Source organism: Crassostrea angulata, chromosome 7 (assembly GCF_025612915.1).
Source record: "Crassostrea angulata isolate pt1a10 chromosome 7, ASM2561291v2, whole genome shotgun sequence".
Taxonomy (NCBI): domain Eukaryota; kingdom Metazoa; phylum Mollusca; class Bivalvia; order Ostreida; family Ostreidae; genus Magallana; species Magallana angulata.
The window spans coordinates 53,152,076-53,164,164 of NC_069117.1; the positions used below are offsets into that span (position 1 = coordinate 53,152,076).

The following is a 12,089-nucleotide window of genomic DNA, read 5'->3' on the forward strand; positions in this document are numbered from 1 at the left end:
GCTGGGCGGGTGAGTTATGAGGGGGGATTGCATGAATCGGTATGCACAGTTATTTGGCGGAATAAAAAGATCAAGGCATCAAAATGTGCTTGTAATTAGGGAGTCAAGTGGAGGTGGTCATGGGAAAAATGGAAAGAAGGACCTGCTTCAGCACTTGTTCCCTCCTCACTGATGGGGCTGGACAAATAAACAGTGACGCCTGGACATCACAGAAGACAGACCAGTGTGTGTTTGTTTAGTTTTAAGAACAGGAAATGTTTGGATTATCACATTTATCATATATATATACTTCTCCCCATTCTCAGGAGATTTGGCATTTGATAAATGCCTTTTGAAAATAGATTAAATAACCTAAATGGCTGTTTAGGGTAGTTTATGAGGGAAATAATTGGGTTGTTGCAGATGTGAAATTTTTCCCATGGGCTGAGCGGTGTAATCAAATTCAACTGTCTGCAACTAATTCATTCATTTCATTAAACCTTTTCTTCTGCCTGATGAAATATAAGCTATCACTCGATTGTGTTGGTGCTCATCCTTTGACAATTGTATCATGGCCTGGGTACATCCTGTAGGGTAGCTGATAGAAAGTTATCTCGCCACAGTGAATGACTGTAATGTTAGGCAGGTAAAATCCCAGAGTGACCATGCTTTATCATGGGGTATCGACTCAACAACCCCCTGACACCAGTAAATTGTGTTTTATGAATGTTTTTGTTTATCTTTGTTGTTCTGTAAGTGTGGTATTTTATTTGTTCTTATCTGAATTATTCAGAAATAAGGTAAGAACAAAGACTACATTTTCAAAAGGAGTTTTAATCACCGCGGGTCATCGCCTGTGAACTGGTTATCTGGTGGAGGGGATCTGGCATGAAGACCGATAACGAAAGTAATCAAAACTCTCCCTCACAAAATCTGCACCAAAGCTCGGCCCCACCTTTACATAGTTTTGTAGATATACGATATCCCGTCTACCGCAACACACAATGGGTAGAAGCCCATTGTCCCAAGTTGTCAGGTAATGTTGTACAGGTGAATTCTTTCTGTAACGATTTTCTTCCTCTTAAAAAAGCAGTGAGCAAGTGAAGGAGTTGATAATTAGTTATACTAGGTCTCCTCTTGAATGTCGTGATGGGGACGAGTGGGTCCCAGCGCTGGGCGCCTACAATGGTCATGTGCTATGTGTCAACACTGCGGGGCAAGCCTTTGGGGTACAGTTAGATAAGATGTGGGGTGCCATTATTGGGGAGCAAATTCATAATCGGGGAGGTGTTAGGTCACAACAATAGGTGGTATTGATGAGTATTGAAACTTCAGGGAAACACATTAGCAGGTGTTGCAATCAAATTGTGAAGAATTTTTACAAATAGGAAAAGTCACTTTCGCGTATTTATTAAAAGCTTGAAACACATGGTCCTCTTCTGTGACAGCATTGAGTTTTCTATGTCCACTCGCACTGATATTTGGCCAGACCTTCTTAGTATGCTAATGCAGAAGATGTTTTTTTACATCAGTATGCCAATATATCAGGAATAAATTGACATATAAAATAGATTGCTACTACCTGAGATAGAATGAACCTGTCAGGTTTATGGGCTACAAGTGTGACATATACATGGTTTATGGAGATGGCCCTCTTGTCTCAGGGTCCAGCAATTATCAGACATATATTACACATGCACTGGAAAATGATTGCAGATCCAGACATGCATTCTCTATACATTATTCTCATTCTCAATCTCGCACATAGACATAAAGGAAAAATGCAGATTAAATAGGATCTTTTTAAATTTCATGATATCAGATTTGCTCAAAAGAGCATCGGAATAAAAACGTTGGCATCACTGAGGGCCGTGTGAAAGTTGGTGGAAAAGTACAGCTGTTTAATTTGTAACTTGCAAGGTCTCTTTTTTAGTTTACATTGAATGACAGGTGTTTATAAAACTTGTTGGTATTGTGAGTGTACGCGAGTGATATAAATTTTGAAACGCGTTTTGCAATATTTTTGACAGCTAGTTTTGCAATATTTTTGACAATCAAACTTCTGTACAAACAGATTCTGTGGTTGAAAAGTTATTTTTTTTTCTTAATTTCAATGAAAATTTGAACATATAGGTTGGCATTGCAGTAGCAAGTAATATTGGAAAGATCTGGCTTAGCGATGATCCAAACTTCGACGTCGTATGGTGGTAAAGTTTGGGATATCCTGTATGTCTCAACAATTAAACATCATTTGAATTGTTTCATTGTCAGTTTATCAATCCAGTTCAGGTCTTGGGTTTTATTTTTGTGTTCATTCACTAATTTTTGGATGCTTGATAGTTTATATGTGATAGATGTAAAGATTTCAAATTGACTAATCAAATAATTCAGTAAATATGGCAAAAAAGTAGCTAGAATTATAACAAACAGGTATTCTTGATAACAAAATATATGAGACTTTCAGATATCCTGATTTTTACCATGCAAGAGACCAAAGTTTGTCAAAATTTCCAGAATTACAAGATGCTATATGCTGAGACTTGGTAAACATGCTCGTACATATATTTTGCCCAAGCCAAGCCAGTCTCGCTGAGATCAGCTCTTAGAACGAAAATAATTTAAGGAAACTTTTTCATTAATTAAAATTTATAAAAGTTGTAGAGTTAGTTCTGAAATTAGCAACTTAAGTTTGAAGGGAAATAGTCAATCATTTGCAATCACCCAGTAAGTATCTTGACCCAGAATTTCTCTTTTCGCCTGTTCAATGTGGTTTCATAACAGCAGTGTAATTCTAGTTAAGCGGTGTTTCTCAGGGTAGAATTTGCAAAGAGAAGGAGCTGTGATGAGAAATGTGAATTACACAATATTTACTTATGATTAATATTTTCTTTTGAAGTTGATTATTAGTAAATCCCCCTTAGAGAAATTTTCTCAGAGAAGAAAATGGAAGTTTCGGTTTGGTACTTAGTGATTAAAATCAGTAGAGCTCAGATTATCTCATCAAGGAAAGGAGATGAATGTCACCCTCACTTAAAACAAATCAGGAAAAGATCGGCACTCGAAGGACGATTAGCAAACAATGATTCAAAGTGCGGGAGATTTAAGTCCCAGAAATGGCTCATGTAAAACTGTACACACAGTTCATAACTTGTAAAGGAAAAGCTTGTACATTTCTTATTGTCTAGACTAAATCTGTAGCCCTATTGCTGGGTTTTCTGCAATGATCGATAATACTTTAATGCTAAGCCGTGAACAGTTCTGCTGGGGATATGGCCAACGAAATCGTCTTAGTAGAGAACTACTTAAATACATGAAAGTTTAAAGATTAATCCCTGATTTCCCAGTTTGCATCTAGATGGTCTTTCTGAACATATGTTTAGGTTTGCAGTAAAAATAGAACACTTAATTCTCTATTAGGAAGCTTTATTGAAGTTGTCAAGTATTTGCAGACCCAAATAAACACCGGTAATTTGATGCTCTTAATCTTTTTTGATATAAAAATCAAATATCGACAATAAAACGAAGCAAAAAATTTTATTTTTCAAAAATTGTATTCTTAATAGGTTTCCTCAAGTCTAACAGGTAATATTGCATTGTCAAAATAAAATGTCTCAGATTTCAGTTGTACCAAATATATTTAAGTTGAAGTTGAGTCACACACCCCCCCCCCTTTTGTTATTTTGATTTTGACAGAAATTCCAGCCATTGTAGAGAATTTTGGTAAAGGTAGCTTTTGGTTTTAAGTTGATACCCAGATGTGATTAATGGTTTCACACTCGTGTGAAATTATTTGGTATCTGTTAGTCAAACAGAGATGATAGAGAAATAGATTTGGAGGTGGACATTTTTAATGTGTGTTTGGTTTGTACTGGAGTTTGACTTGTATTATTCTAGATTTATGTCGGCTCTTTGATATTGATAAAATGGCATTTTAGTGGTGACCAAATTTTTACCAAAACTTTAAACGTTACCATCACAATGGGAGACATTCACTTTCATTGTGAAATGTTAAACGCTGAAAGCTTTTCTTTTACCACTGTCTTTATTTGCCAATAAATGGAGAGAAAAACCCTGTATTTGTTCAAATTTAGGATAAACTAGGTGTAATTGATCCATTATGTATAACGACGGAAATAAAATTCAATTTGAACATTTGAAATGTGTGAAAACGAGGTGTTTGGCAAACAGCTACACCTTTCCCCTGGGAACCTAAGGTTTGATAATCAATTGTGCCCCCTGTTTGGTGTCCTGCATTTAGCAGAAAAGTTTTGCAAGGCACATTAAGTGCTTTAGATGGCGATACATATGTACAGTATAGTAGCATGTTTAAAATGTGCAGTACTTTAACATGATTCCCAGAGTCAGTAAAAAAGGTTAAATGGCTATCGTTGTTTGATAATGAGTTCAACTAATTTGATTTTTAAATTGATTAATGCTCCCAAAATACAGAAAATTGCTGCTATTACAGAGCTAATGAGCTTTGAAGGGAAAAAAGGGTCTGGTAACGTGTAAAGGTTTGGCTTACAGAGTAGCCTTGTTGAGTTAAAGGCTACACCCTTACAGTCAAAGGCATCTGGAAGCATGCACTGTCTGGAGAACCAGAGAGCTACACAAAACAAAAACCATTGACGATAAAAGCTCAAAATCTTATCTCCAAATAACACATGTTTCAATGAGTTAAGAAATTATATACATTTATTACTTTTATACATGTCGCTGTTTAATTAATTTAATTTTTTGTTTCTGTGGTTACAGGTTTTCAGGGCATGCACTGCGAGACAAATGTTGATGATTGCGTGAATAGTCGTTGTGCAAATGGGTCAACTTGTGTGGACCAAGTCAACTCGTACACCTGTAGATGTCCCCCTACCCTGACAGGTAAGTCACACTGGTGAAACATACTAATATACATCACTGTGCAAATCAATTAAAAAGCATTTCATGTACTTAAAGAAGAGATATTGAATTGAATGTAGGGGAACCAGGGAAAATAATAGAACAAGGTAATACTATAGATTCCTTATTAAATGTGAGGAATTAATATCCACGTAAAGTCGCAAGAAGCAACTCTCACAGATTTTAAAATCTCACTTTTATCTTTCAGACAGTTTTGAACTATATGATATTATAACAAAAAATTGTTGCTTGTGATTTTATAGACTTGTGATTTGATACAAAATAACAAAATCGTGGAGTTAAGTACTCGTGTAAAATAAGGAATTTACAGTTATCTTATATTCCTCAGGATTTTGTTGTTTCAAGATTTTGTTCATTTGATTTAGTTATGTATGATTTCTATATCTGGATGAATAAATCTTGATTATCATGGGATCTTGAAACATAGGAAATGTTTATATGGTTAAGAGGAAGACACCTAAACACACCACTGTCCCCTGAACTCTTTGAAGCCTTAACATCCATTTGTCTTCATCTGTTCTTCTGACATTTATGATTGCAGAACTGACAGAGTTCACATGTGGACAAAGTATGCATGAACTGGGCATATCCCTTGTTTTTTTGGTCTTTATTCATAGATATGTAGAGGAGGTGGGGAAGTCTAGTGAGAATTCTTTGCTCTCGGACCCACAACTTATCTATGGTCCAATGGTCAGTGAGGGGACAAAGATTAACTTTTTTCTCAATTGGGGGCAGAAACTGGTACTTAAAGTTAGGAGTTTTTGAATAACATAAGAAAGAATGATCTTGCAAATTAGTTCGCAAGCCTTATGATATTCCCTGCTTTTTGATATTAATTGACGTATGTTATTGAATACATCATCAGAGTAAGGGTTTTGTGGCGGAGCATCATTGAATACAGAAGTGTCTGACTGCTAAATCATTCTTTACAAAGAGGGCAGGTGCTCTCTTCAGGTGAAAATTTAAAAAGGAATTCTAGTGTGAGAAGATTCAAAATAAGGTCATTGTAACAACAAGAAAAACCCTGCGGTAAAGAAAGAAAGAAATAGGCAGTCAACAGGGTTTTTGATTGGAAAGATTGAAAAATATAAAATCATATTGACTCTGAAAGTTAAATAATCAGACAAAGATAAATGTGGAACGTTTTTATGTGTTATTTTGAAAAGTCCACAATTGTTCAAATGCCCCAGTACAATGGACAAAAGGCATCGAGGGGAACAGGGGATTTTGTTTGGCCAGATTTTGGTGAATTCTCCCACAGTTCACAATGCATTGACAACAATGACGAGGTCATTTAGGTTCCTACCTGCCCAATGACTTGTCAAACGTCCAAAGTGCCATTTCCTCCACATGAAGGCTTGTTGAGCGGAGGTCATTAGACCAGACCGGGGTCTGAATTTCTTGTTCAGTTCTTGAGACATATATAAAAGACATGGGGCAGCTAGCTAGGGGCTGGTTACAGAGAGAGTGGCCTTTTATTGACAGACTGATTAGTATGCTTACTAATATCCATGAGTGTCCCAAAGTACTACACCTAATGACTGGTCTCTGTTCACCACACTATATGACAGTTAGTTACATCAGTACTGCTACTAAGCTAATGTTTTGATTATTCCATCATGATAAACAACTTGCAGTGGACATTACATGGTTTAATGGACTATTTATATATATTACTAGTTCAAGCCAAAATATTATTTGTTGGAAGAATTTACAAATCTATCTAAGATTTGTTGTTGAAAATTATATTTTAAAGTTGCAATTTTTACTTGCCTTTTTTCTCTACTGTATACAGGGAAATATTCACCCCCGTTTTATTTTCGCCCCTTTTGCCCTCATTGTCAATGGACGAATTTAAAACTCGGCGAATCCAAGCTATGTCTCAAAATATCTATCTGTAAACAAAACTGTATCTGGGCGAATTCAAGATTGGGCAATACTGTAAATATAGAAGGGCGAAAATTACATAGGGCGAAAATAACCATGTATATGTTGTGTCTTTTTGTTTTACATTTTTTCCTATTTTTGTATTTTGTGAGATTATTACTCGTCAGACCAAGCAATCTATTTCAATGAAATTTTCTCACAAAAAAGAGTGTCACAAAATGTAGTAACAGTACCACAATGAGGAAAAGGAAGTCCTTTTACCAATTATACTTAGATTTCCGCTTGGTTTGTGTTCCATATTTTGGCCTTTTTTGAAATCATGTACCTGTTATTTCCTTGATTTCGATTTTTTTTCATGAATTTTGATTTCGCAGTTTGATATCTTATTTCATAAAACTAATACAAGTACATGTGTTGTCAAAGATTGCATGTATACTTTATCAAATGCTTTAAATTATGTATACTTTATCAAATGCTTTGAATTATGTATACTTTATCAAATGCTTTAAATTATGTATACTTTATCAAATGCTTTAAATTTGATAGTGCTTCCAAATCTAATAATTCTTAATAGCTTATATCTATGTAATAATGAAACACTAACATACACAAAAGTAAAAACAAAGCTCTGTATAGCATGATTGATTGTAGGACAATTCTGTGAGAAGGATGTGGATGAATGCCGACTTTATCCCAATATTTGTAAAAATGGAGCAACATGTCTGAACCACCCGGTGGGAAATTATACGTGTATCTGTGTCAACGGATGGACGGGGAGGGACTGCAGCATCAACATCGACGACTGTAAGGACAACCCTTGTTATAACGGGGGAACGTGTCACGACAAAGTGGGGTACTACTACTGCGACTGTCCTCACGGAAAAACAGGTATCATCTCACTTCCTGCCATTTTCATGGCAATGATATTTTAAATGAAATTGTTGTAAAAAATGATGGAATTCTCAAATGAGTTCACATAGCTAACCTTTTGGAAAGAAATTACCTGATAAAAAAAATTATGTGATACTGAATTTTTACTTTCATTACCTAGCAAATGATTTTAGAATTTTGAATGCTCATGTATTTTAATATATTCTCCTTTAATGGAAGCTAAATCAAAATATCCTCCATGCATGAAAATACTTGGCTTATATTTCATCATGAAATTTTTTTTAAGTGTATCTTTCAACATCTGATACTCTCATAACCTGTCTTGCTGAACTCTGCATGTAACTGCATGACTTACATCCTTGCCTGTGATTCTCTTACGTAGGCCTGCGCTGTCATTTGGAAGATGCATGCACAAGTAGCCCGTGTCATGAAGGGGCTAGTTGTGAAACCTCCCCAATTAATGGAGACCCTATCTGCTCTTGTAAGAAAGGCTGGACTGGAAATGACTGCTCTATGGATGTCAATGAGTGCCATGAAAGTGAGTACTGTCCTCTCTTTACATAGTCTCTACCCCTCAACGAAGGGATGTAACTCCTCTTCCTCAGATAGCAACAGGTTGCCTCCCTTGTACAGTATCTGACTCCAACTTGAAGCTTGGTCTGCCTGTACTCCTAACAATATAAAATTCTCTTAAATAAAAAGACCAAAAAAAAAAACAAAAAAAAAACTTCAAATTCTTGGAAAATTATCCAGAAAATGAGATCCCAGATGGTGATGTCAATTTGTCCCAGAATCGTGACAATGATTGTCGTTGTGTCAATGGTTGGAATGGTACAGATTGCTTGTCGGACATTGATGAGTGTTATTCAGGTAGGGAAAATTCAGTCAGAAGGACATAGGGATATTCAACATATATGATGACAAAAAATTATTTGGCATACTAGAAAGAAAGAAAAATGATGCCTATTTTTACTGACCCTGAATTCTTTCTGGTAAAACTGCTTCCTAAAAAAAAGTAAAACCTATTACTTTGCCATTGTATTTCATATTCAATTTCTATTGCAGACATTTTTAGTGTTGATTAAATAGATACCATTTACATTATACTGTTTTTACTGGGTTTTTTTATATCATATTTTAATACTTTTTATTCAAAGATCATTATTTTTGCATAATTTATATTGATCAAGAATTACAACAAGCCCATTCTTGTCCTTTAGCTATTTATTTTACACATATAAAGAGACCAACTATTTTCACAACTTTCTATTGTTTTAGGTTCTGTGTCCCCATGTGAGCATGGAGGGACTTGCGTTAACACCCCGGGCAGCTTTAAGTGTGACTGTGTTAATGGATTCACCGGACCACGCTGTGAAACGAACATAAACGAGTGTCAGTCCAACCCCTGCCAGAATCAGGGAACCTGTCTGGATCTGTCCGGGATGTTCCGATGTATATGTATGCCAGGTAAGTGTATACACCTATATAACAGGTAAAAACTATCTATGGGAGGTGTAGGGTGTTCTGATGTTTCTGTATGCCAGGCAAGTGTACGTATCTAACAGGCAATAACTAGCTCTAGGTAGGGATTCCTGGTAGGTGTGGGAACTGTTTCTATCCTTGATGACTCACACTTAAACATAAAAAGATGAAGGCTTACCATATTATGAGGTAGTTTGATTAAGCCAAGTGTCTTGTGTCCATATCATATTTCCATATTTTCATATGCGCAACTTGCTGAGGTCCCATTTTCTCATGACACTATTTACCCTGGATTCAGCTATTCTTTGTTTGTTTGTTTGTATGTAACAGAATGATAATAGCCACCTTTTTATTAATAAGGTATTGCAAGTTTTTATAGAAGTTTTATATTTCCCTATTTCAAATATCAGTCTATCATTTAAAATACATTAGACAATTAGAGATATTTAAGGCAGCAGTTGAAAAAAACACAAATTCATGACAATTTAGGAAGTGTGGGAAAAACTTTCAAAAGCGTGTAGGGTTTCTCTTTAATGCTTTTATTAGCTCACCTGAGCTGAAAGCTCAAGTGAGCTATTCTGATCACTTTTTGTCCGTCGTCCGTCCGTCCGTCCGTCTGTCCGTCCGTCTGTCTGTCCGTCTGTAAACTTTTTACATTTTGAACTTCTTCTCTAAAACCGCTTATCCAATTTCAACCAAATTTGGCACAAAGCATCCTTATGGGAGGGCGAATATAAATTGCAGAAATAAAAGTCCGATCTGTATTCAAAGCGGAGAAAACCTTGAAACTGTAGAAAAAGGGGGGTGCATTTTTAAAAATCTTCTTCTCAAGAACTACTGATTCCAATTCAACGTAGTTTAGCATAAATTATCCTTATGGGAAGAAAAAATATAAATTGCAAAAATTAAGGTCTAATTCTGTTTCAAATCTGAGTTATTACGAAAATAATAATAAAGGAAAGGCGTGTTTCAATCAGTTTAATAGCTTCGGATTCGGCATCCGGTAAAATGGGTAGACAAGACTTGGCCTAAGCAAAACAAAAGATTGGCAATTATTAATCTGCCAATCTATGTAAAATTTCAGGATATTTGATGGACCAGTATATTTGTATTTGCTGTAAATATTGCTGCAAAATAATGCATATTTGGAATTGACGATTGCCGATCTGCCCCGGCTTTTTTTTGCCACGGCCCGGGTTTGCGTACCCATTTTACCAAGACTCGTATTCCATACTTCCAAAACGAGGTTCTTTGTTTAAAGCAGCCATGACATTATTCGAAAAAGGGTCGATCTGACTATGATGAATTTGCTTGTTGTGCAACAGTTCGCGAATGAAGGGAAATTTTTGAAACATGCAAAATATATTGGTGCCGATTTTGTGAAGTAAATTGAGGCTAAATATTTAAATGCGTTGACAGTTTTCACACATGACGTTGGTGTTAGCTTGTTCTGATTTTGGTTTCGTTTTCATTATTTATGCTTTGTAACCTGGGAACTATCGTCTGTATTTCGTGATTTTTACGTATCAAATCAAACAGAGACTTCGGTAAATCAAACATTTAACTGTTTACCTGCGCAAATTAAGCAAAATCTAATGTATCAAAAAAGTACTGAAATACAATTCATTCTATCGGTAATTCGGCATTATCTTTTGCGTAATGGTAGATTAATGCAATAGGTTTTGTTGAGATGCTCGTCATTTTCTCGAGTTTATTCAGTTTAAATAGAGTTTGATATCGCTGTCGGAAATATGTAGGTATATACATGTACATGTATATATATGATTCATTTCGAAAAAAAAATTGTGTTCTTTATTTGTTCTAGTGCATGTTTCTTGTGTTTAATTGTTTATAATTTCTATTTACTAACCATATTTGAGTGTTAAGCTTCGAATTATAAGCAAGATACAGAGATTTGCTCACAATTCTATGTTTGTACACAGATCTTAAAAACTAAAGATTAAAAAAGTAAGAAAATTGTCAATATTTATTAAGAAAATTTTCAAAGTCTGTTCTTCCAGAAACCAACTTTAACAACTTATTGTATTGTAAACTTAACCTATTTTAGCTCACCTGAGCCAAAGGCTCAAGTGAGCTTTTCTGATCACAATTTGTCCGTTGTCTGTCATCGTCGTTGTTGTAAACTTTTCACATTTTCATCTTCTTCTTAAGAACTACTGAGCAGATTTCAACCAAATTTGGCACAAAGCACCACTAGGTGAAGGGGATTCAAGTTTGTTCAAATGAAGTGCCACGCCCTCTTTAAAGGGGAGATAATTGAGAATTATTGAAAATTGGTTGGTATTTTTCAAAAATCTTCTTCTCAAAAACTATTAGGCCAGAACAGCTCAAATTAAAATGGAAGCATCCTCAGGTAGTGTAGATTCAAGTTTGTTCAAATCATAGTTCCCGGGGGTAGGGTGGGGCCACAATTGGGGGATCATGTTTTACATAGGAATATATAGAGAAAATCTTTAAAAATCTTCTTATCTAAAACTATTAGGCCAGGAAAGCTCAACTTTGAGTGAAAGCATCCTCAGGAAGTGTAGATTCAAGTTTGTTCAAATCATGGTCCCAGGGGTAGGGTGGGGCCACAATAGGGGGATCAAGTTTTACATAGAAATATATAGAGAAAATCTTTAAAAGTCTTCAATAACTATTAAGCCAGGAAAGCTCAAATTTGAGTGGAAGCATCCTCAGATAGTGTAGATTCAAGTTTGTTCAAATCATGGTTCCCAGGGGTAGGGTGGGGCCACAATTGGGGGATCAAGTTTTACATAGGAATATATAGAGAAAATCTTTAAAAATCTTCTTCTCAAAAACTATTAGGCCAGAACAGCTCAAATTAAAATGGAAGCATCCTCAGGTAGTGTAGATTCAAGTTTGTTCAAATCATAGTTCCCGGGGGTAGGGTGGGGCCACAATTGGGGGAT

General features: G+C 35.6%; 1 protein-coding gene across 3 annotated transcripts in view; it reads left to right on the top strand.

Annotated features, from left to right (window-relative positions):
- LOC128157108 (neurogenic locus notch homolog protein 1-like) overlaps window positions 1-12,089 on the top strand; it is a 48,119-nt gene that overhangs the window by 20,129 nt on the left and 15,901 nt on the right. For 2 of the 3 annotated variants that reach the window (XM_052819482.1, XM_052819484.1), the window contains 4 exons: window positions 4,735-4,857; window positions 7,435-7,671; window positions 8,057-8,212; window positions 8,953-9,141. In XM_052819482.1, coding sequence (XP_052675442.1) covers window positions 4,735-4,857; window positions 7,435-7,671; window positions 8,057-8,212; window positions 8,953-9,141 — 705 coding nt within the window. Of the gene's footprint in view, window positions 1-4,734; window positions 4,858-7,434; window positions 7,672-8,056; window positions 8,213-8,427; window positions 8,545-8,952; window positions 9,142-12,089 lie in introns of all 3 variants that reach the window. The other variant, XM_052819483.1, reaches the window with a different exon arrangement.